Genomic DNA, 27,006 nt, shown 5'->3' with positions numbered 1-27,006 from the left:
GTTTAGACAGGGTTTTCTTTTCCTACATTTTTCTTTCTTCTTTCTTTAAAGTATAATTTTGTTTATTAATTTTTTTAGCCTTTTATTCAATGGGAACTTGATTCCTATGAAGCTTTTTAATACAAACATTAAAATATTTGACTTTCTTGTACTTGATCAGCAAACATGCACAGCTGCACACATTGTAGATCCTGGTATTCTTGAATTATCTAAATATCCACAAAATTTGACAGAAGTTAGAAGCATGAAGCAAGGTATAGATAGTATATTTCATTGATTCTAAAATCCCTTCAATTCTAAGAGACATCAAACCTTCCAGGTCAACATGACACATTGCTAAGAAGCCTTTGTTAATAAGGCATATTTCTATTTTTAAAATGTTAAAATATGAGAAAATATAGGTCTTCGAATTGACAGAAATCGCAGCAAAAAGGCTCTAACTCAGCTCCTCGTCTGTGGTGGCTTCTCAATTCTCCCCACTGTTTCACAGCCAGGAAGGCTGATTTGGGTCCTCAACCACTAGGGCACGGAAGGTCGTCAAACCCACACTTACATCCACTGAAAACTAAACCATGACAGAATGTTTTCTTTGTATTGTCTCTCCCGAAGTTGTTCCCCATTTAATAAAAGAATAAAGATTTACAGGAATCATTCTGTGATTAAGAAAACAAGCTTCGTGCATTTAGCTTCTAAAATGTAACTTCAAAAGAATTCAAATGACCTTTGCCCTGACAAATGTGACTCTCCCTACACATGTGCTATAAGGCTAGAACACTGTTCTAAAAGGGGATGATATTCTGTTCTTCAGCTGCCAAACTTTTTCATAGTACTTTTTTGTAGCACTATATAAACAGTGACCAAAAATCTTAAGAGATGAGATTCAGTTTCAAAACTAACTTGATAAAACGGAGGTATTTTACATGTTATATTCATCATTTTATTTCTAAATATATGCATTTTATATTTCCAAGTTTTTATGTTGATACTTTAAAAATACTTCATTAAAGCAGACAAGATTATGATACACAACTTAAAAAATAAATTCTGGTTTTTGAAGTTTTCATTTAAAAAGAAGTAAGTTAAGTCTTCTTTAAGTTCTTTACAGGCCATGATATACAGTAATCAGTTTAATTTCAGAGCACACTTACCACTAAACTAGCTAAATTTAGGCTATATGTGAAAATGTATAGTCTCCCAGCCTTCATGTGTTCTCTTTATTTTTAAAGTTGAGGCTGGATGTGGTGACACAAGCCTGTAATCCCAGCACTTTGAGAGACCAAGGCAGGTGGTTTGCTTGAGCTAGGAGTTTGAGACCAGCCTGGGCAATATAGCAAGACCCTGTCTTTACAAAAAAATACAAAAATTAGCCAGGCGTGGTGCATGTGGCTGTGGGCCCTATTTGGGAGGCTGAGGTGTGAGGATCGCTTGACCCTGGGAGGTATAGGTTGCAGTGAACAGAGGTTGCACACTGTACTCCAGCCTGGGTCACAGAGTGAAACTCTATCTGTTTATAAAGAAATAAATAATGAAATAAAAAAATTAAAGTCGAAGTCTCACTCTGTCACCAGGCTAGAGTGAACACTATCATAGCTCACTGCAGTCTCATACTCCTGAGCTCAAGTGATTCTCCTGCCTCAGCCTCCTGAGTAGCTGGGACTACAGGCATGCATCACTGCACCTGGCTACTTAAAAACATTTTTTTTTTTGGTAGATATCGGGTCTCACTTTGTTGCCCAGGCTGGTCACAATCTCCTGGCCTCAAGTGATTATCTGACCTCAGCCTCCCAAGGAGCTGGGATTACAAGTGTCAGTCACCATGCCTAGCCATTTGTTTCTTTTTAAATGAATAATATAATACACTCCAGACTTATACTGAAAGTGCTATACATATGAAATCACTTTGGGTTGGGCTGTGAAATTTGTTCACATTAATTTCTAATAACATACAGGACTTCATAAATGGCATCCATGGTGAATGTCCAATAAAACTGGCAAAGTAAGACAGACACTATCAGCTTTCCGGATTTATGAGATAACAGAACCAGACTTCTCCCTCTTAGAAATGGAGCCCCAAGGTCACAATACAAGGTACAGTGGAGACCTGAAATCATTTCCTGGCTCCTAATCCAGTGTTCCACCATTTGGCTACTGTGCTTTGGAAAAAGTAGCCAGTTTTTATTGGTTCCTAAAATATCTTGGTCCAAAATTCATCCAATTGTTTTACTGTTCTGTCCTTTATAATGAAACAGAACCTTTCTCATGAATATGCGATAGAAGAAACTGAGTTAATTCTCCCACAGTGTTGAGGAACTTGTAAAAAACACATTGTCTTTCAAATGATTTTTTTTTACCCACCGAGTTTGTTAGAGAGGTGAACAGGGTTATAAAATACTTTATTCATGTCTTACTTTTAAATGTAGTCATTTAAAAGTAAGACATGAAATATCCAAAGTAGGATGAAAAAAATGTTTATTTCATTAGCAACATGTTTATCAGTAGACCCAACTACTACCAAGGAACAACTAAGATTCACTGTGCTAAAAAAAAAATTAGAGGCCTAAAATACCTACAAATCAACCACCATTCTGTGATACGGTTTATTTTTTGTCTTTTAAATGTCTCTACAACCCTGAGGAGAGTGCATTTATTCAACTAAGACCTCTATGCCCAGCCCACTGCTGAACTCTGGAGAGCCTTTGCCTTCAAGGCGTACTAAGCAGAGGCTTAAAGTCAAAAAGACTTTAAGAACTTAAAATGGTTATTTCAAGATAACTTGTAAGCTTCTAGAAAGAGCAAGAGGCTCATTGCTAAAACTTTAGCCAGCAAGAAAAATAAATACTGTTTTTTATGGAAATTTGGAATTGCAGCAGTATCACTTACCAGCGAGTAACTTTTAATAGCCCCAGAACCTGTGGAGCTTCATCATCTATAAAAGTGGGATTACACCTACCACACAAGCTGCTATCTTCCTAAAAGAAGGAGACATAGTCATCGTGAATAAACTACTACAGTGAGGCACTATAAATTCTGCTAAAACTATGTCAACCCATGCAAGCAAGATTAGCTGAAAAGTCAAATGTATAACCAGCAATTCGTTTTGCAGGTGACAGATGTAAAGACCATCATTGACATAATGCACTGGTGTTGGGCTTATTCTCTAACAGAATTTTCCTTTCTTGTTAATTCCATTAATTAGTTCCTTGACATCCATTCCTTTTTCCCCTACAACGGTACCTTCTTTAGACCTACAGAATCAATATATAAACAATCATTAACAAGAAAGATTTAAACAGTATGTATTTATTTATTTATTTACTTATTGAGATGGAGTCTTACTCTGTTGCCCAGGTTGGAGTGCAGTGGCTCAAACTCACTCACTGCAACCTCCCACTCCCGAGTTCAAGTGATTCTCCTGCCTCAGCCTCCCGAGTAGCTGGGACTGCAGGCACGTGCCACCAAGCCCAGCTAATTTTTTTGTATTTTTAGTAGAGATGGGGTTTCACGTGTTTGCCAGGATGGTCTTGATCTGACCTCGAGATCCACCCGCCTCAGCCTCCCAAAGTGCTGGGATTACAGGCGTGAGCCACCGCACCCAACCTAAACAGCATTTATTAATAGGACAAAGTCCTTATTTATTTGTTAAGTCATAATTCAGGTAAAACTTTCCCTAAAACTAAGCTCCATATAACAATGAAGCTATCCCCATCAGAGCCTTTTTCACATTGTACGAAAGCTAGCTGCATACGGGAAAATTTTTTATAAGTCCTACGCAAGAGTAACCGGTCTTGTTTTTCTCGTTTTCCAAATCCCTAAAGTTCAGCAGAGTTCCTAGCACAGAGTAAGTAGGGGATTAAAACTCAACTGAAATGTTGAGTCTTGGATGACAGTTTATCCTTGCTAATTCAATAAGCAAGGAAATTACTTTGACTATTATATCCATTTATAACCAAAAACTACACACAGATATTCCTGAATCTAGTCACAGATGGAGTACAAGCTTCTACCATCTGTTATATAGGTGAAATTACTTAATTGTATGTATAATTAGACTATGCACTTGTCCAAAAGATAAACATTTCCTATTTTAGAGAAAAAAATGCAAAATTAAATTAGTTATAATCTTCAATCCTTTTGCACTGAACTTCTATACCATACTACCTCAGTTCCTAAAATACAGCATCAAAAATTAAAACACAGTTTACTAAACAAAAGAGTTTACAGCATAACCAATTACTTTTGCTAAAAATATATACCTTACAGTTAATTATACTGACTGTAGGGATGGGTTTCACTTAAAAGACATAAAAAATTAAAACATATGGTAAGGAATACGAAATTTAAACAGTGACAGCACAGATATGCCCCTGGAAATAGCAAACATCTCCAAAGCAAATGTTCATAAGGAGCATCCTCTCGTCCAAACTGCTTGGGTTAGGTTTATTTTTATAGGCTGTTGCTAACACAATAGCACAGTTATAAATGTTGGAACCTGTCAAACAATGGAACCAACTTTAAAAAACACTGTACTAAATAAATACTTTGGTAGATGCCAAAGCAGATTATCTCTAAAAAAAGATTTTAAAATTGCAGTAATGATGGCAATACTGGATAAGCAAACATATCCTAAAATTTTACTAACCCCAAAATAAATCATTTATAGTAGAGGAAAATAATTAAGGATGATTTTATATGTAGAATAACAGTGTTCATGTAATACATTTGCTTAGAAAAGATACTTTTAAACTGTTATTTCCCTGATTATGGATTATAAATATCTAAAATCAGCATATCCCTCATTTTCTATTATTACTTAACTATAACTGTTTAGTTTTTGATATTTGCCTCACACAATTAAACGATAGTGCCACTTTCTGATATGTGGAAAAATAAACAGGTTTGGGGTGCAGAGATCAGAAAATCATTTTTGGACATGTTAAGTTTGAGGTTTCTATGAGGCATCCAAGGAGAGATTTCAGAGAGGCGTTTGGATATGTGAGTATGGGACTGAAAATGTAAAAACGAATGAATGAAAGTAACAGCGCAGTGCTTTAGAGTACTTTAGACAACAGAGTCTGTGTGGGTTTGCATCCTAGCTCTGCTATTTAGCAGCTGTTGACCTTAAGTTTGTTATCTAACTCTGTGCCTCAGTTTACTTATATGTAAAATGGGGATAATAAGTAGGTTAATGTGAGAATTAAGTAAATAAATATTTTTAAAACTTATAATTTTGCTTGTTATACATTTTGACTGTTATTATGCCCATCAGTAGCAGCAGCAGCTGTTACAGATATTTAGTCTTTGGAGGGGACAGGGTATCTAAGGAGAGCAGAAAGAAGATCCCAAGTTCAAGCCTTGATGAACTCCCAAATTAGAGATCAGGAAAACAATAAAGGGAACTTAAATGTTCCCTGCCTGTGACGTAGGAAAAATTACACCAAGATGGTATCATGGAAGCCAAAAGAGGAAAGAATCTGTCAAGAAGGCCAAACACTTGGTAGCATACAGACTTGTATCTAGCTAGCTGGTGTAGTAGGGCAGCAATAATTCCCTTATGTTGGTAGCTCTCCAAGTTTAGGTCCAGCTACATGCCCAAAAAGGAAGACATTTTTGAGCACATGCCCCTGAGGAACTTTCTGGTGTGGCAGTATCCCTTTCACAGTCCTTATTTTTTGACTTCTAAGTCTATTTTGACAAATAAATATAAAAGTACTCCTTTAAATAGAGAGTGTCTTCATTCAAACCAGGAGGCACTGCTATATAAGGGAAAGTAATTCTTAAATATATTCAGAGTAATTCTATTCTTGAATGTCTAGGGGAAAAGAAAGGGCTTTGTGTAGAGAGAGCCTGAGTGGAGAAAACAGTACTGTCAAGTACATTTACATGGTCAGTATTCAGAGTCTCCAACAATGTTAAAGGTATAGAGTGTGTTATTTTCACAAGTAGAGCTTCTCCCTAAGTCAGATTCCAGAAATAAGCTAGCACTCTAACCTCTTCTGTTTAATACTTTGGAAAGCACAGAGATGAAAATGCAGCACAAGTCCTTACTAAAAAAAGATCTTATGTTGGTGGGTAGGTAGTATTTGGTTAAAACAAACAACTTTGGAAAATAGAAACCATGCCCACTCAGTTTATGTTTAAAATGCATATATGCATTTTTGAGGAAGCTTAAACTAATGTTTGAAAGATGTTTTTTAACAGCGACAAAAACATGAAATGCCAGGCTTTATTTTCCAGAAGATATTAGTGAATAATTTTATTGTTAATACTAAGTGACAATAACAAGAAGAAGGTTCCAAACTCTGAGTTTTTTTCTGTTTCATGCACATTTGACCCAGGTCAGCTTTATCACGAGGAAGGGGCACGGAGGGGGGTTTTGCTAGTAGATAGCTGAAAACCATGCAAACTTATTGCCACTAATGAGGTGCAGCCAAAACTGACACTATTCATGGGCAGAAATCCCATGTATCCACAATACAGATATACAACAGAATTGCTTCCTATGATATTTTGCTATTTAGATATGCTGCAGGTTTCTGTCAAGGTAGAAATATTATCTTCTGTTTATGAAAATAAAAGATGTCTTTGATAAGGTTCAGATAGCAAAGGAATAAATAAGTCAGAGGCTGCACATGTGTAGCAATCCCATCCCCCTGAGAGAAGCTGTGGGGATAGTTCTTCTAGGCACACTGATGGCAATACATTTCCTCAATTTTAGGATTCATAATGGTTTCACATTTTTGACATCTGTATGCATCTCAAAATTGATTTTGTATGTATAGTTATAATAATGTTTCTCATATTAATATATTACCCAGCTGTTTTAAAAGAGGTAGCTCTGTAGGCAATAATATGAAATCAGTGCCAGAGATATTAATTTTAAAAAGTACAGAACAATGTGTGTACCATTCTATCATTTACATTTACATACCTTTTTTTTTAAAAGGATAGATACTTTTATGTTGTTATATGCATATTTTATTTCTAGAGGAATCACAAAGAACAGGCAAGGGTTATATGAAAGGGGAGGAGGCAGAGGTAGGCAGAGGCCTATTTTTCATTGTATACCCTTTTCATCTTTTGATTGTTTATGTTTTACTTATTTAAAAGTACAGTATTTGACTCTTTCAAAAGAAAAGACCAATACCACATACTGTTATGGATACCTGCATGAAGTCAGCCTATAAAAACTCTTTTTTTATTTTGAGACAGAGTCTCCCTCTCTCACCAGTCTTGTGAGCCAAGATTGTCGCGTAATCTTGGTCAGGCTGGTCTCAAACTCCTGACCTCAGGTGATCCACCCTCCTTCACCTTCCAAAGTGCTGGGATTACAGGTGCGAGCCACCGCACCCAGCCTAAGACCTCTTAAAGGAGGCCAGGGTGTAACAGTATATTCACACAATGAATTACTATTCAGCAATAAAAAAGAAACAGACTATTGATACGTGCAACATCATAATGGCTCTTAAAACATTATGTTGAGTAAGAGAACCTTCGTACAATAGTGCATACGTTATGATTCTATTTACATGAAGTGCTAGAATAGGCTAAACAAATCTATCACAGAAAACAATCATAATTGTGGCTGCCAGGGAAAGAAGGTTACATGAAGGGGTGGGGGTTGCCTAGGAAATGGCATGAGATAACTTTCTGGGGTGGCAATTATGTTCTATGTTTTGATAAGTGTCTGGGCTACATAGGTATATACAGTTGTCAAAACTCAATAAATGTTCACTTAAGACGTACATTTTTATTGTAAATGAATTTTGCCTCAAATGAGAAAATAATCTGTAAGCAAATTTTGAACACTAGTTAATGATGTTCATTCTGGAGTATTTAGAGTGAAGTGTCTAAATGTCTGTAATTTACTTTAAAATGCATCAGAAGAAAAAAGATGGGTTGATGGACAGATGAACATCATGATATGTGACAAAACAAGTATAGTTACATGCTAGTTACATAGTTAATGGTAATATCTAGGTGGCAGGGATGTAGGTGTTAACTATGAAATCCTTTTAGATTTTCTGTATGTTTGAAAATTTTCAAAACAAAATGTTGAAAATAGCTTTGAAAATATTTCTAGTTAAGTTATTCTTTAAAACGCATTCATTGTACATAGTGGCATTTCTTTGTCAATACATATTGGTCTACCACATTCATACTAAGCATAGTGAGTTTAATGAGGTATTTATAAATATTATATTAAATTTCTAGAACCATCATGGAAGAGATTGTGGTTAAAATATGTAAAGGAAACACTGAATGCACATCTTGATTTACAAATATGAAACCATACCACATGTAAGTCTGGCTTCTAAAAACAGTTCAATGCCTCTCCCATGACCTACTCCAAGCCAGGTCACTCTACTCCCAAAAAGAAGTGTCAGCAGGACTACACTACATTCATAAAGACAGTGAGTGGAGATCCCAAAGGGTATGAAAGCCACGGCACACATCACACATCTCTCTTTTCTCTCTTCTTTCCCTCACAGGATATAAAGTAAGCCCCACTCACCACAGCTTCCTCCTCCCCTTCCCCACACTGCTTTACTCTCCATAGCAGCTGGTGTGGTGAGCCCAAGAAAGGGAACGAATCTGTTTTCTCTTGCAGATGCTCTGCCTCTTGCTCAGATGCTGCTAGGTGTGCATGAGATCAGCCTACTTCATTAGATCCAAGACTGAGGTTTATGCTGGGAGGGAATACTGGGGCTCCAGCCTTTAGTGCAGCAAGAGGAATCTGTGGTTTGCCCTAGCTTACTGGGATACTGCAATGGGTAATGGTCACAGCTCCAGCTGGAAGTCAAGCTTTTCTTCCCCTGTGTGACTTGCTCTGCTACAGTGCCTGTGTTTCTGTGCGCATGTGGGCATCCACCATTCAGGGGCATCAAAAGAAGGAATGGCAGCAGTGTAGGTTGGAACTGGGTTATTTCTGGAAGCCTAGATCAAATACCCACTGGCAACAAAACTGCAGATTTTCAATGTAAACCACTTATCTTTTTTTCCCACTCAACTATATGCTGCACACATATTTTCAAACCAATATATACAGATTTATCTACCCTGTGCTTTCTAACGTTTAAGTAGGAGTTGATGAGTATCCTGGCCCAGTGATAATTAAAGCAGATGTAGTAAGATCTGCTCTAATAGATCAAGGACTATAGGATCTATCATCTTCCCTCAACAGAACACTCACAATGTAAGGGCTCTAAACTAGGGTATCAGGGCCTCATGACAAGTCATGATACTTTTACTGTGGGACACTCTATATTTTCTGTATACATGTGCATTACCACAATAAGCCAAAAACTGACTTAGTCCATCTGTATTTGGTGTACAGGAGGCCAAAAACCATAGCTTTTTGGACTATTTGTTTTCCTGATGAATTCAATCACTAGATGTTTTGCATTATAAAAATATATTCCAGTTTCCTGATTATATGATGGAATAACATACAAGAAAACTGTAAGAAAAGAGTAATTTTGGAATTGATAAATTGTTGAATTGCTATTATATATCATTCTTACCTCATTTGAAGGAATGGTGGCAAAGGGTTTGATGACAGCAGCTAATGGAATCTGAGCTTGCTTAGCCATATCTGACGTGCATGGAAAACAGTATGTTGTACAACGGATGAATCGAGGACTGGCATTTCCTGAAACATTCAAAAGGATACAGTTAAAATTTGTTTAGAAAAAAACTTTCCCTAAGATATTCAAATATTTATTGGTACTTCTAGATAACGCATTGCATTATTTCTTATTTGTAAAACTCTCTTCAAGATTTGTTTTTTTAAAAAGTAGTATTGTGCAATTCTACAATCTACATTCTAGGTACACTGTAATTTCTTACAAAATAAAAATACTCTGAATCCTACTGCAAAGATATAAGTATCTTAGTTATTATTATTTTCTATAAGCAGTCTTAATATAGTATTACTATAGATTTGAGAGGTATTTAGATCCAACGGAAAAAATTAAACAAAGAGACACACAAATATGAAAGAACAAAATTTTTGAATCACAGTCATTTCTTCTTCATCCTCTTCTATCTGCTTATGGGAAAGGTAAGCATTTCTATACCATTTCATATTAGCAAGTGATACTTTGTCAAATATGATTCCATTTGACTATTTTTTTCTAAATTTGGAAATTGAATTTAGAAATGAAAATTCTACTTGTAATAGAAGTATTATTTTCAAAAACACCCTAATCTATTTTTAATAGATGTTAGGCTTCTTGACCAAATATCTTTACTTCGTGGCATATCCGAGTGTTAAAACAATATCTATGACATAAAGAATATTTTTATCACTAGAATAACTTGTCTAAAATAAATTTTGAAATAAAATATTATGACTAAAAAAATGTAATTATTAATCAAACATTCACTGAGTGTCTACGACATTTCAGGCCCTGTCCTAGGTGCTTGCAGAGCTTATGTTCTTGCAGAGGACACAGATAATGAATATTACGCCTAATAAAAGTAAATTATATAGGACATTAGAAGGTGATAAATGCTGTGAAAAAAGCATATCTAGTGAAGGGGTACCAGGAAGTGGGAGGCAGATTGCAATTTTAAATACTTACAAGGTAGACCTTATTTAAAAGGTAACATCCAAGCAAAGAGTCGCAGGAGGCAAGCGATTTAGCCAAGCGGGTATCTGGGGAAGGACACGCCCGGAGTAGAGGGACAGCAGGAAGCCCATGGAGCTGGAATGGAGCCACTGTGGTGGGCACCAATGGGTGTGGAGTTCAGCGAAGCAACAGGTCAGATGAGGTAGACTCTTGAGACCATTTTAAGCCCTCTGGCTTTTCTCCCAAAGAAATGAGGAGCCACTGATGGTTTTAGAGCAGAGGAGTGTCATGCTGTAATGTAGGTTCCTCTGCCTGCATTTTCAGAATGGATTGCAGTGGGAAAGAGTAGAACCAGGGAGACCATGTGGAGGCTGCTGCAGTACTAGCCCGACAGCAGTAGAAGTGTTGAGATGTGGCTAAATTCTGGATATATTTCGAAGGTACAGTGACTTATTTGTTAAAGGGCATATAAGGTGTGAAGATGTGAGGTGTGAGAGAGCGTGATGGTCAAGAATGACTAAGGTTGCTGGCCTGAGAAACCAGAAGCATAAAATTGCCATCAACTGACAAAGGAAAGGCTGCAGGAAGGGAAGGGATGTTTTAACAGGTATGTGGGTGGAGATAAGGAATCTAGTCTGGGACATGTCCAATATGGGAAATCTATTACACAGTCAAACAGCAATGCTGAATAGACAATTAGATATGTACATCTAGAGACTGGGCTGAAGTCTGGGCTGGAGATACACATTTGGGAATTCTTAGCATATAGAGATGGTATCTGAAACCATGAAACCAGGTTAAAACTACCACGGGAATAATTATGGCCAAAGAAGAAAAGATGATCAAGTACTGAACTCTGGGGTCCTCCAAGATAAGGAGGTTAGAGAAGGAGGAGAAAGCAGCCAAAGGACTGAGAAGGATGAAACGAGGAGCCTAGCGTCCTGAAGTGAAGTGTAGGATGTATTTCATGCGGAGGCACAATCATCTGTGCCAGATGGTGCTGCTGGAGATCCGAAAGAGGCAGTTTTGGTGGAATGCTGGGGGAAAATCTGCTCAGAGTGAGTTTAAGAGATAACAGAAGGAGAAGAATTGGCAATAGTCCTTTTAAGTTTTGCTGTAGAGGGGTGGAAAGAAAAGAGTGCTAGCTGGTAAGGGAAGTGGACCAAGAAAACATTTTTATATTTTAAGATGGGAGAAGGGTTTTTTTTTAAAAAGATGGGAATCATTCTGTAGAAAGAAATATCCTGATGATTTAAGAGGAAGAGGGGAGACGTACTGTGGAAATGTATACTTGAGTAGTACACACGGAGAGAGACTGGCTTTCCGCTGGAGCACAGATTGCTCACCGAGGGCCAAATGCAGGCGGGCACAGTGGGAGGATGCATTGACATTGGGGGTCCATGTGGTGGTGGGGTGCACAGAATTTCCTTTCTGAAAGGAGGATGTAAAGCAGCTAAAAGAAAGATGTGAGAGAAGGTAATGCAGGTTTGAAAAAGTGTGAAATAGTCACTAAGGAGACTGGAAAAGTGAAAAGACTTGGGAAATAGAGTGTGTTGGGAAGTTTACGGTACTGAGTTTAAATAGAGGTTGTGGCGGGGTTATGAGCCTTTCTCTGGCCATGTTTTGCTGCACAGATGCAGGCCTGAAATGAATGGAAGGTTGGACTTAAGAAAGCTTTTATTCTGCTCATTTCCAAGCTACTAGTGCCAGATTTCACAGTTTTTAGGACAAACTGGAAATCTGGATTTTTATATAATGTATTCTGATTTTTAAATAATGACAATTAATTCAAATAGAAACAAAAGAAATTACTGTGTAGGACAAATTAACATGACTGAAGGCTGAATCCAGTCCTTGGGCTGGACTGCAGAGCATCTGAGAGAAGGGGAAGATATAGTACTAACAACAAGGATAATAATAATAATAGCAGTCAATGTGCTAGACATCATTCTAAGACTGTTACATGTAAACTCATTTAGCCCCACAATAACTCTATGGATTAATATATTTATAATCCACTTTACTGTGGAGGAAACTGAGACACCGGGAGGTTGTGTGACTTTCCAAAAGTCAGAGTTAGTAAGTGGCAAAAGTGGGATTAGAACAAATTATAATTTTCTACAACATCCCGGAAAAATTAAGTTCAGGTCGCCAAGGCCTGGAATGCTGGATGAGGAGTTGAGACCAACCCTGTCTGCCCATGGGCAACAGTGACATTTTTTTAGCAAGGGAGGAAAAAAAAAAAACCACCACCACCACCACCAACCAACCAACCAACCAACCAGAACTTTTTTTTTTTGGCAAGGGTAAAATGATCAAATAAGTAATTGAAGAAAATCAATCTGCCCAAAGTTAGATAGCTTCTAGGAACAGAAAAAGAATAGAGACAGGTAAATTGGTCCATTGCTTTAAGAGCCCAGGTTAGCAGTAATAGAGGAGGAAACCAGATTTTTGGCAGCAGGAATAAAAGTAAAGGAACCCTTAGGTATTATTAATAAATGTAAATACACTTGAACGCTTAATAGTGTTTGTTTCATATTTAAACAAAACTTTCCTTATCATCATTACACAATATTATAGAGATGATGAACTAAGAATTTTTAAAGTATTTTAAAGTTTAATTTTCCATTGCACTCAATTATATTCCTTAAAATTACCAATAAAATATTGAAGCTGGATATTTGTTACCCTTAAAGGGTTTATTTTTTGACAGTGAAATATGCATAAATGAATGAGCTCTGAAGGTGACTAAACAAATGCTTCGTTCAGGAAGATAATGTACATAAAGAATAAAATTTGAAAAAGCAATTGAGAATTTGTTTTTATAAACAGGTATACGACAGTGGGGCATAAACAGTCTGGCTACCGTGGATAATTTAGCAACCTCAGGAACTACGATTTGAAACTTTTTGAGATGCTTAATAAAGAGCATTATAGGATAATTTTACTGAAAACATTCAACAAATTCATTCCACAAACATTTACTAAGCTAAACTCCAGGCAAGGGCTTAGAAACAGAATAGCGTCAAGTCTCTGGCTTCGCAATCTAGTTGGAAAGAGTGACAGTAAAAATAGATCATTGCAACATAGCATGGTAAGTATCACAGAAGAGCAAACAGATTAAGAAATAGAAGAAGGGAGACAATGACTCTGTCACTTAGACCAGCACTGACTACACAAAAGATGAGGTCATTGAACAGGGTCTTAAAGGATGGGAACCAAAGGACAAGTGGAATCTTAAAATAAGATTTTATTTTAAGGCATTATTTAAAGGCAAAGGAGTAAGGCCTCATATTTAAAGGCAAAGGAGTAATATTTTAAAGTTTAAGAATATTTTAAACTTTTCTTTATTGGCTCTGATCCTAACCAGCTGTATGGCCTTGGGCAAGCCACTTAACCTCCCTGGCCCTTACCCTTACATCTGTAAAGTGAGAGAGCTGAGCAAAGAAAGTCCAAGGTTCCTTCCAACTCTATGTTCTACTTACATCTGTGAATGTCTGTACATGTCTGAGAATCTTGAGCTACATCCTAAAAAGCTTATTACTATTGGCAAATAAGCCAGGTCAGACAAAGGGGCTTCATAGCAAAAGGGTATGACTGGGCCAATTTTGGGGCTCCATACCAGGGCCGCTCTCTCCTCTTGCCAAGGGTTAGACTGCAGGCTAAGGAGAGAGGACAATGATTGAGACCCTGCCACCTTACTAGTCCTGCCTGCTCACCCACTCCTTCCCTCGTACTCTTTCCATACTGTATGATCCAGCAATTTCACTTCTAGGTACGGTATATACTCCAAAGAAATGAAAGCAGGGGCTCGCATAGATACTTGTACATAAATATTCACAGCAGCATTACTCACAATAGCCAAAAGGTGGAAACAACCCAAATGTCCTTCCACAGATGAATGGAAAACAAAATGTGGTATGCATAAAAAATGGAATGTTATGTAGCCTTAAAAAGGAATGAAATTCTGATATACGCTACAAGGTAGATGAACCCTGAAAATATTATGTTAAGTAAAATAAACCAGACAGAAAAGGACAAATACTGTATGATTCACTCAAATGATGCGCCTAGAGTAGGCAAAGTCATAGACACAGAACGTAGAATAGAGTCTTCCAGGGGATGGGTAGGGTGGAAGAATGGGGAGTTATCGTTTAATGGGTACAGAGTTTCAGGGTGGGATGATTTGTTTTTAAAGTTCTAGAAACAAGTAATAAGAATGATTTGGTTGCACATTGTGAATGTAATTAAGGCCACTGAATTGTACACTTAAAAATGGTTAAAATAATAAATTTTATGTTATATAGATATAGATTTGACCACAATTTAAAAACTACCCACGAGTCCCTCAAAAAACAAAAACCTATGCACATGCTGTTACTTGACATGTACTATGCTCTCTCCCACTACGATACTTTAGCACATTCACCTCCTCTGCCTGGCAACCCTCCTCTCCCCCACCTCCCTAGTCTTGTGGGTTATACTTGCTTGCTGAGGACACAGTTTGGGTGTCCCTGCCTCAAGCAAGACAGGCTGGGTCAGTTATCTGGTTGGTGACTTCACATTTAAGTTCCCATGGCAACATGTTGTTTATCTTTCTATTATAACATTTATCTCACTGAATTAATATTTAGTTATTTCTTTTTCCTTGCCAGATTGTTCACTCATTTAAAAAAAGACCCATGTCTTTTATTTCTGAATAGAGGCAGTGAAGTTAAGAACATAGGCACTTGCATCAGAATGCTTGAGTTCAAATTCTAGCTTTTCCTCCTGCTAGCTACATTTCTTAGGTAAATTACCTAAGCATTCTGTGCCCCAGTTTTCCACTCTGTAATACGAGAATGATATTAATGCCTATCTCATAACATTACAGGGGGATTAAATGAATTATTCCATATAAAGTGGCTAGAAAATTGTCTTGATACATACTAAGTACCTGCAATTATTAGCTATAATAATGTTATTTTGTATATTTTGATTATATTATTAACCTCAGGTTTAGTATAGAGGCCTGGCACATAATAGGCACTGAACAAACATTTTCTAGATGTACGCATGAATGAGTGAAGTTCTGAACAAGTGGAATTCTGATCCCAGATAGCTCAAAGATTTGTGGGAGAGACTTATCTAAACCACAGTAAAATTTAATGTGATAGGGGTGAAATACATATGAAGTATTACGGGAAAAGACACTGGAGAAGACTTCAAAAAGAAAATTTAAATTGAGTTTGGAAGTTTGGAAGAACTAAATGTTTCCCAAATAAAGGGGTAAAAGTCATATATTCCAAGTACATGGGTCCGATAAATATTTATTGGTCAACTAGTATGTTCTAGATACCAGATGAATTTCTAAGGATACAGTGGTAAACAAAAAACCATCCTCAGGCTGCTGCACAGAAAACAGTACAATGTGAAAATCAGAGGCATGAGGAGAAAGAGGATGAGTTTGCTATATGAAGGCAGTTGTAAAGAAAGAAATAGGTGGGAGATGAGCCTGGTCAGGAAAATTCTTTAGGTTAGAAAAAGCCCCAAATAATGTTTTATATTTATTTTAAATATTAAATAAAATAAATAGATATTAAAACACTTATATAACACTTATCATTAGGTTGAAATGAAATTGCCACTTTTATAGGTCACAGTGATAGGAAAAAAATCAACAATTTCATATAGCTCAACCTATTATCTACCAAGCCCTAATTGCTTTACAAATATAAACTCAGCTAACTAGTTGGAATGGGTTCTGTAAGTAATGAGGAAGAAACAAATTATTTTTACACTTGATCTTAGCCAAAAGGCCGAGAAGGACAAATTATTTTTAGAATAATAAATGAAGTCATCTGCATTGTTTTCATATCACTATCTACAACACCTATAATTTACATGAAACCCTTCTGTGTATTGAGCCCTCTAAACACATATAAGCATACTTATGTGTGTGCGTGCATACACACACACACACACACACACACAAAGACTCATGCACACAGTCACCTCTAATTCTCACATTGGCTCTGCAGGGCCAGTCTGAGTCTCCACATGTTACTGAGGGTGATGCTGTGGTTGAGAGAGAGGTGAAATGGACAAAGTTCACTTGGGCAGTAAGGAGTGGAGTCTGAATTCTCCCAATCAAATCTCTTTCTACCTCACTGTACTATCTGCTCTATAAGGTTAGCTCCGAAGGCGGCACAGAGGATAGAGAGAGGATCCCCAACTAGAGCTTGGCTAGCTCAACAACTCTGGGATGAGACAAAATACTTGTTTGTATATTGATGTTACGCTTCTAGGATTGAGTACACGATTCATTAAAATGGTATATTCAGAATCTCAGACATCAGATTTCATCGAGTTATATTTTTAACTTGTCATGAACAATACGGTAATATATTCTTGAGCTGAGAGGTATGGAACAGTAGAGATGCAGCTCAGCTTCTCCTCTTCCCAGTTTACATGTGGGAAAACAGAACCCAAAATGTTAAAAAGATCTGCTTAGAAAATGTTGTTGGGGCTAGAACCAGGTCTGCTGACATCTCAAAGAGTCTAATTCCTTACTGCTCTGCTTGTGCCAGCTTTCCAACATAGTGAATAAATTAAACCAAAGCAGGGTATAAACTAATTTAAACCCATAAATTAAAATAAATAATTGTTTTAAGCAGATATATTGCTCTGTACCTCACTGGAAACTCTCCAGACTTCTATACGCAGAGAATAAAATTCAGTTGATAGCATCCTCTTAGTATTTGAGGGATTAATGGAGAACTGGTTCATTATTAGCTATAATGGGGTTTTCCATTATTAAGAGCATTATTGAAGGGTGTCAGTGTATTTGCTTTAGAAACGGTGAGAAGCTTTAAAACCTTAATAAACGGCATAATTAAAAACAAATACCTTGGTCTTGTATTATACAATCTGTAGTGACCAGCGGAGGGATCTGGCCTCTGGTGTTGGTGGCATAAACTTGTCCTCCTCTGCTGGCTCTATCATTCTCGATCACCTGGATCTGATAAATAAGACATCAAGAGCTCGTTAAAGTAGATTCAGGTCCTTCTCAACATTCCATTTAGAGAGTACTCTTGCCCTCTCCTCCCTCCTTTTCCCCTCCCTCTCCATATTCACACACACAGAGACACACATACACACAGTCTCACACACTAGCACAAACTGGCATTTTCTAAATCCTTTCTGTTCATTTCAGATCAAATTGTCATGGAAAAACCTACCGTGTCTTCAGTCAAAATGGTTACAATTTTAGAATAGTAATTTCCAATTATATTCTGTAATTCTTTAGCTTCAAATCTGACAATGTGACCCTTCAGAGAACTTTATTTTTATCTAATGTGTTTGTTAGGAACATAGGTAAGCATTTTCTTTCTGGAATGCTGTGGCACAATCATGGCTCACTGCAGCCTTCACCTCCCTGACTCAAGCCATTCCGAGTAGCTGGGACCACAGGTGGGTGCCACCACACCTGGCTAATTTTCTTTTTCTTCATCTTTTTGCAGAGACAGGGCCTCCTCTCCCTAAGTTGCCCTGGTCTCAAACTCCTGGGCTCAAGCAATCCTCCTGCCTTGGCCTCTCAAAGTGTTGGTGTTACAGGTGTGAGCTGCTGCACCTGGTCAGCATTTTCTTAAAAAAAAAAAAAAAAAAAAAAAAAATCTGGTAACAAAAGAAATTGAAAATAACTATTTAAAGGAAATACTGGCCTGGTACAATGGCTCATGTCTATAATCCCAGCACTTTGGGAGGCCAAGGTGGGAGGACCACTTGAGCTCAGGAGTTCAAGAACAGCCTGGGCAACAGAGTGAGGCCTCATCTTTACTAAAAAGGTTTTAAAAATTAGCCAGGCATGGTGGCATCTGCCTGTAGTCCCAGCTACTCTGGAGGCTGAAGTAGGAGGATTGCTTAAGCTCAGGAGTTCAAGGCTGCAATAAGCTATGATTGTGCCACTGCATTCCAGCCTGGGCAACAGAGGAAGATCCTATCTCAAAATAAATAAACAAAGGAAATACTTTTTCAAATAAAAGAAACTTCCAAAAGGCTAAAAATTATCTCAGAAGAAATGATTTATAATATACAACCTATAAAAAACCTTAACATCCTCCTCAAATGTCTTTTGATCTTCAATTTGCTTTTCAAGTTTCCCCAACTGCATCCCTGGCTCCTTGAGATGTAAGACACAAACGGTATAAAGCAATCCCATGTGGTTTTTGCCCACTGTAGAGAAGTCAACAGGAGCAAAAGTCTCTAAGTTCTGTCATCGAATGTGGAAGCATCTGATATTTCTCTGTTAAAAACAATTGTTATTGATGAATATTATAAGAGATACAAAATGTCTTTCTGTTCTAATTGTTTAGGAGTGAAAATTATGAGCAAAATCTAGTAGTATGCAGTTAAAAAGAGAACAAGAAAGAATCCCAATAATTATGTTCCTCTTTATCTTCTCCCTTCCCTCACTTCTTTCTTCATAGGAGAAACAAGGAGGAATAAAAGGAAAAAAAAATGGAGAGGGTGTAAGAAGAGAAAGAAAAAAATGGAGAAACATGAAGTGTGTCCAGACTGGAACAGTGTGTCCAAACTGCACCAAGGGTGCAGTTTTTAATATTCCTAAAACCATTAACGATATGAAAACTGCCTTCTGCAAACTCTGAAATGTTGCTTTCTCTACTCTTCCCTCCCATTCCATCCAATCCAGTCCCCAGCTGGTACTGACAACATTGGTTTTATGAAATGTTGATGACAGATTTAGCCTGCCTTTAAGTCTACAGGTCTTCCCTCCTAATTTCATAGGATGTGAACTGTTATTAGATTAAAATATAAAATGGCTCCAAACGTAACTGCTGTCAGACACAGACAAGACTAAAGCTACCAATGAGCAGAGACAAGAAGCAGAGAAACTGAAACACTGTAATTATATTCTGTATTTTGACCACAAGGTTAACCGAATTCATTAAAAATAGAGTTGATTTTTATTTTTTTGAGACAGGGTCTTGCTCTGATGCTCAGGCTGAAGTACAGTGGCATGAAGAGGGCTCACTACAGCCTCAATCTCCTGGGCTCAAGCCATTCTCTTGCCTCAGCCTGCCAAGTAACTGGGACTACAGGTGTGCACCACTATGCCCAGTTAATTTTTAAATTTTTTGTAGAAATGAGGTCTAACTTTGTTGCCCAGGCTTGTCTCAAATTCTTGGGCTCAAGTTTTCCTCCTACCTTAGCCACCAAAAGTGCTGGGATTATAGGCATGAGCCACTGCACCTGGCTTAGAGTCGTTTTTATATTATCAATATTTATTGCAATCATTTCAACCAAAGAGTCCAATATGAAAGTGAAGAAAAAACCATGATAATGTATTAGTGTGCATAATATACAGAACATATTGAATATAGTCTTCAATAGACTATGTTTCCAAAAAGTTTATTTTTAAATTATCCATTTGCAATTTACAAAGCCCTGCCTCCAAAGAAACAATGTTATCAGTAGTAATTACATTTCTAAATTAATTCATATCTTGGATGGAATACTACAAAGAAAAGAGTGGGAGATATTAAAGTAGTTCTGATAATTGCTAAAAAATACTATGCCTTTTTTATTTACCTCAAATGCATGTTCTTGAAAAACAGGCTTAGAGATAAAGAAGCATCAACAGCAATTTTGACTGTGACTCAGTACTTGAAGGGTTTAGATTTAATGACAGTGATTCTTGATAATTCCAAAACTACTTCAAAAGGTATAGTCTTATTTTTCCTTCAGAAGATGTGCTGCTAGAATTACGATTATATTTATCTGCTATGAGTGGAGCATTCTGAGTTCATAAAACAGAATTGGAAAAGAGAAAAAAAGAAAGTGATTATCTTGAGATAAGTGAACAAGGATAAGGGAAAAACAGGAAGATGTGTGTGCCACGCAAGAAAGGCTGCTTAGCAGGATCATGTGAATTTTGGAGTGGTAAGATAAGGGGAGTAGAAAGCACCCAACTACTGAATAATCCTCTTATGGACACAGAAAAGGAGGGAGGAAGAGTTTTGATGACGATATATTTCCTTACTTTCAAAATTTATTTAAAACCACCACCCAAAAGGGTTGTAATAAGCACCTACGCACCTAGCTCAGGACTGGAGTATAGCAGAAGCTCAGTAAATGTGACTTTACATCTTTCTTTCCAGAAGGAAAAATGTATTTTGTTAGCAAAAGCATATTCCTTTGGTAATAGGAACACAAACAGGCTCCATCTGACCATCACGATTTCATTAGTTTTAAGATAAAAATAAATACTGGACTGATTTGTCTGTATGTATTGTAAGGGTCCTGGATGAGTCACAGCATCTACTCCTTCTTGCTTTTGTTGCCTATTTATTTATTAATTAATTCATTCAAGGAATATGTGGACATATACTATGTATCAGGCTCTGTTCTAAGTGTTAGAGACACAGCAGTGAACAAAACCAAATCCTTGCCCTCATGGAGTGGACATTCTTGTGCGGAAGAAAGGCAGTAAGTAAACAAATGTACAAGTAATACACCCGACATCAGGCAGTAATCAGTGCTGTGGATATGGAGTGATATGGATGGGGTGCCAGGGAGACTAAGGATGAGCAATGAGGACATTAAGGAAATGAGGACATGAGTCATGCCCTGCATACATCTAGGGGAAGAGCATCAAAGCAGAATAAAGGCAAAGGCCTTGAGTTAGGGCCATGCTTGGCCTGCCAAGGAACAATAAGGAGGCTGCTGGTGTTGGTCAAAGCAGGTGGAGAAGAGTGGTAAGAGACAAGGTCGGGGTAGGAGGTGTGTGTGTGTGTGTGTGTGTGTGTGTGCGTGCGTGTGTGTGGAGGGGGTGAGGGGAGCCAGGGGTGGCAAATAATGTAGGATCCTGTAGACTACTGTAAGAACTTTAGTTTTTAACTAGAGTATTGGTTTCCTTAGCCATGACATGATCTGACTTAGAATTGGAATGGACGACTGAAAGGGCAGGGAGACCAATTAGGAGACTCTTATAAAAACCTAGGTAGGTAGATAGTAGAGGCTTGGAACAGGATGAATAGACAAGGTAGGACCAAGAGAACTAGCTAAAGAACTAAATGTGAGATGTGCAAGAAAGGAAGAATCAGAGATGATTCCCAGGTTTTTGGCCTGAGGAGGTAGAAGAATGGAATTGGATCTGGATTTCAGGGAAAACGTCTTTACTAGGAATATCTGCACTTATTCGAAGCCACGAAAATAGATGGAATTATCTAGAGTGGTGCTTTGCACACTTTGGTGTGCCCAGGAATCATCTGAAGAGCTTGTTGAAACACAGATTCCAGGGCCTTACCCTTAGAGATTCTGATTCCATAGGTTTGTGCTGAGGCTTGAGAACATGAATTTTTAATAAGCTCCCAGATGATGCTGATGGTGCTGTCCTGGGAGCACATTTTGAGAAGTGTTATCCAGAGAGTAAATGTCAATGGAGAAAGGGACAGCTCCAAAGAGTAAGCCTTAGGACGCTTCTAACACTAGGTGGTCAGAGAGATTGGGAGACATCAACAAAGGAGACAGAGCCTCCAGTGGGGTAGACAGAGATGTAAGCAAATGGGAGGAATCCCAGAAGGCAAATGTAAAAGTTTCATTTCAAGGAGAACGGAGTAAACAGATGTGTCAAATTGCTGCTGATGTCAAGTCACATGAAAGCTGAGAATTGACCATTAGATTTGGCAACAGGAAGTCATCGGTAATTGGACTAGCACAGTATTGTGGGGTTGTGGTGATGAAATCTAAACTGGAATAGGATCAGGAGAGAGTGGGAGGAGATGAACTGAAAACGACAGATATAGGCAACTCTTTGGGAGATTTCTGGCTATAAAAGAAAGCCAAGAGATGGGAGGAAACTGAATCCAGGTTTGGGGAGAGGCCAAGGAAAGCTTCTTTTATTAATGATGGGAGGCATCATAGGATATTTATATTCTGACGAGAATGAACTAGACAGAGAAAAACTTAAGTTCATTTTCAAAGAAGTATAGATGATGCAAGAGAAAGGTGATGTGATGGTTAATTTTATGTGTCAACTTGGCTAGGCCATTTTTGGGACAAATACCAGTCGAAGTCTAGATGGTGCTGTGAAGGTATTTTTAAAGTATTTTTTAAGATCGAATTAACATTTAAACAGGCAGGCTTTGAGTAAAGCAGATTACTTTTCATAATGTGGATGGGCTTCATCTAATCAGCGGACCACCTTAGGAGAAACAGGTTTCCTGAGAAAGAGGAAAATTCTGCCTCCAGATGCCTTCAGACTTGAGCTGCAATATCAACTCTTCCCTAGGTCTCCAGCCTACTGTCCTAACTTTCCAACTCAGTCCCCATAATGAAGTGAAACCATTAATTAAAATAAATCTCCCTCCTTCTTTCTTTTAAGCCATAAAAGTAATGACTGGGAATATGATTATCAATAACGGCACTAAGAATTGTCAAAATTTAATTTCTAACATGTTATAGCAGTAGACAGTATTACAAATCTTCAACTTTAAATTCAAATAAATATAGAATAAGTAACAGATTACAAAAACAGTCAAAATTATCTGCGCTTCCTTATATCAATGCTCTTTTCAACGTTGCCTTGCCCCTCCTCCCATCAAGAGGCAAAGTCCATTTTTGAATCTAAGGCAGTCTTGTGACTTGCTTTGGCCAAGAGAATGTAGCAGAAGTAGCGATGTGCCCGTTCCAAGCCTAAGCCTCAAAAGGCCATGCAAACTCCTACCTTCCCTCTTAGATGTCTGCCACCCCATGAACAAACCCAGTGTACCTTGCTTGACAACGTGGCCTGTTCATCCCCCATCAACAGATGGGTACCAAACACAAGACACACAAATGACACTATCTATGATGGGAAGAGCAGTGCCCCTCAGAAAGACACGTCCATGTCCTAATCTCTGAAATCTGTGAATATTACTGATACAGGAGGGGGGCAGGGAAGTGCTGGGTAGAGAAAGGTGGGTCCCCGGGTAGGGCTCTACTACCACGGACGTAGGTGAGGACAGGCACTCTTGCTTCCATGCCCAAATGTTGCGTTTTCCAAGACCACCCTTGCCCGCCATGCCCCCATCCTGGGCCTATAAAAACCCAAGTCCCTAGCGGGCAGACACACAGGCAGCCAGATGTGGAAAGGAGCACATCAGCAGATAAAGATACAAGCAGCTGGATGGCGAGAGGACGTGGAGGGAGAATACCGGTGGAAGAGCACACTGACAGACACGGGCAGATGCGGAGTTTGGCCGGGGCAGTCAGAGGAGGCCCGGGCCACTGAGTGGTAGGACTCCAGGTTCCCTCTGGTTCCCCCAACTGCTGAGAGCTACTTCTACTCAATAAAACCTTGCACTCATTCTCCAAGCCCACGTGTGATCCAATTCTTCCAGTACACCAAGGCAAAAACCTGGGATACAGAAATCCCTCTGTCCTTGTGATAAGGAAGGGGTCTAACTGAGCTGGTTAATACAAGTCGCCTATAGACGGCAAACTAAAAGAGCACCCTGTAACACATGTCCACTGGGGCTTCAACTGTAAACATTCATTCCTAGACACTGCCATGGGAGATGGAGCCCCACAGCCTGCCCATCTGTATGCTCCCCTAGAGATTTGAGCATTGGGGCACTGAAGAAGCGAGCCACATCCCCATCGCATGTCCTGCAAAAGGGATAAGGGAACCTTTTCCATTTCATTACCTCAAATGGCAAAAGAATATTATTAAGGATCTTGAGAGGAGGAGCTTATCCTGGCCCTGAATGGAATCACATGTATAAGAAAGAGGTAGAGGAATTTTGAGACAGACACCCAGAGAAGAAGACACAAAGAAAAGGAGGACTCAATGTGACCACAGAAGCAGAGCTTGGAGTCATATGGTCACAAGTCAAGGAAGACCTGAAGCCACCAGAAGCTGAAAGAGCCTATGAATAGATTCTCCTCTACAGCCTTCAGAGGCAGCACAGCCCTGCTTAGAATAAATTTCTATTGTTTTAAGTCACCTGATTTGTGGTAATTTGTTACAAATTTGTTACAGCAGCCACAGGAAACTAATACATTATCCTAAACCATCCACACCCTAGCCAAGCCTCCAGCTGACCCCAGATGCGTGAGCAAGCCCAGCCAAAATCAGGTGAGCCTGGCCCAGATTAGCAAAGCTGCCCAGGGAATCCACTGGGTCATGAATATTAATAAATAGTAGTGCTAAAGCTACAGTAACCAAAACAACATGGTACTGGTACCAAAACAGAGATATAGACCAATGGAACAGAACAGAGCCCTCAGAAATAATACCACACATCTACAACCATCTGATCTTTGACAAACCTGACAAAAAGAAGAAATGGGGAAAGGATTCCCTATTTAATAAATGGTGCTGGGAAAACTGCCTAGCCATATGTAGAAAGTTGAAACTGGATCCCTTCCTTACACCTTATACAAAAATTAATTCGAGATGGATTAGAGACTTAAACGTTAGACCTAAAACCATAAAAACCCTAGAAGAAAACCTAGGCAATATCATTCAGGACACAGGCATGGGCAAGGACTTCATGTCTAAAACACCAAAAGCAATGGCAACAAAAGCCAAAATTGACAAATGGGATCTAATCAAACTAAAGAGCTTCTGCACAGCAAAAGAAACTACCATCAGAGAGAACAGGCAACCTACAGAATGGGAGAAAATTTTTGCAATCTACTCATCTGACAAAGGGCTAATATCCAGAACCTACAAAGAACTCAAATTTACAAGAAAAAAACAAACAACCCCATCAAAAAGTGGGCAAAGGATATGAACAGACACTTCTCAAAAGAAGACATTTATGCAGCCAACAGACACATGAAAAAATGCTCATCATCACTCACCATCAGAGAAATGCAAATCAAAACCACAATGAGATACCATCTCACACCAGTTAGAATGGCAATCATGAAAGTCAGGAAACACCAGGTGCTGGAGAAATAGGAACACTTTTACACTGTTGGTGGGACTATAAACTAGTTCAACCATTGTGGAAGACAGTGTGGCGATTCCTCAAGGATCTAGAACTAGAAATACCATTTGACCCAGCCATTCCATTACTGGGTATATACCCAAAGGACTATAAATCATGCTGCTATAAAGACACATGCACATGTATGCTTATTGCGGCACTATTCACAATAGCAAAGACTTGGAACCAACCCAAATGTCCATCAATGACAGACTGGATTAAGAAAATGTGGCACATATACACCATGGAATACTATGCAGCCATAAAAAAGGATGAGTTCCTGTCCTTTGTAGGGACATGGATGCAGCTGGAAACCATCATTCTCAGCAAACTATTGCAAGAACAGAAAACCAAACACCGCATTTCTCGCTCATAGGTGGGAATTGAACAATGAGAACACTTGGACACAGGAAGAGGAACATCACACACCAGGGCCTGTTGTGGGGTTGTGGGAGGGGAGAGGGATACCATTAGGAGATATACGTAATGCAAATGACAAGTTAATGGGTGCAGCACACCAACATGGCACATGTATACATATGTAACAAACCTGCACGTTGTACACATGTACCCTAGAACTTAAAGTATAATAACAAATTAATTAATTAATTAATTAATTAATTAACTAGTAGTGCTAAGCTACTGTTTTGTAGCAGTTTGTTACACAGCAAAAGTTAGCTAATATGGTAGCTTTTTGTGCTCCTTAGTTTATTTCTAACTTCTTCTACTTATGTTTACAGAATCTATTCAAAGACACAAAACTAACTGTAGCCGATTTCATTATTATTCCAAAAGGATTTTATATCCCAATGCCATAAAATTGGCAGCTTCCCTGCCCCATTGACATTGGGCTTTGTTTTATGACGTGCTTCAGCCAAGGGCACATGAGTGGTTATAACACATGCCACACATGAGTGGAAGCTTTAAGAGCTGTTGCACATTTTGGCCAGCTGTTTCCTCCCTCTGCCACAAAATAGCATGTCCTCAGTAGTGGATGCCTCTTCACTCTGGATTCTGGAATAAGGACGGATGAAGCAAAGCCTAAAGCCAATCTGCAGTTGCTGCGGCCTACATGTAAGCTAAGTGAATAATACATCTTTGCAGTTGTAAGCAAAGTTGGGGATTGTTTGCTATGCAGAATAGCCTTGTAAAGCTTGACTGATAAAATTATTCAAGAGTAACCCTACAAAAAAATCACCTGAGTGAAGAGTTTAGTTCTAACTTTACATAAACAAATTTTGTTTTTTTTAATGTGCAAGATGTAAAATATACTTTCAGTCTCTATGGGTTTCTCTTATTGAAAAGGATCCTTTAGTTATCTAAAATAGCATGTTTCTACAGGATATAGTCTATTAATTACTCATTACATAGCAATAGATACTGGCAAAATATGTCAATGTAAACATTATAGACACTGCCCAGTTTATACGACACCAAAAAAAAAAAAAGCCAACATA

General features: G+C 38.3%; 1 protein-coding gene across 4 annotated transcripts in view; it reads right to left on the bottom strand.

Annotated features, from left to right (window-relative positions):
• Positions 1-27,006, bottom strand: part of SEC24D (SEC24 homolog D, COPII coat complex component) — a 113,058-nt gene that overhangs the window by 62,702 nt on the left and 23,350 nt on the right. For all 4 annotated transcript variants that reach the window (XM_050792335.1, XM_050792337.1, XM_050792338.1 and 1 more), the window contains exons 7-8: positions 17,460-17,571; positions 9,522-9,649 (exon numbers count right to left, since the gene is read on the bottom strand). In XM_050792335.1, the coding sequence (XP_050648292.1) occupies positions 9,522-9,649; positions 17,460-17,571 (240 nt within the window). The remainder of the gene's footprint in view (positions 1-9,521; positions 9,650-17,459; positions 17,572-27,006) is intronic.

Source organism: Macaca thibetana, chromosome 5 (genome assembly GCF_024542745.1).
Source record: "Macaca thibetana thibetana isolate TM-01 chromosome 5, ASM2454274v1, whole genome shotgun sequence".
Taxonomy (NCBI): domain Eukaryota; kingdom Metazoa; phylum Chordata; class Mammalia; order Primates; family Cercopithecidae; genus Macaca; species Macaca thibetana.
This window is presented reverse-complemented; position numbering and strand designations above follow the sequence as displayed.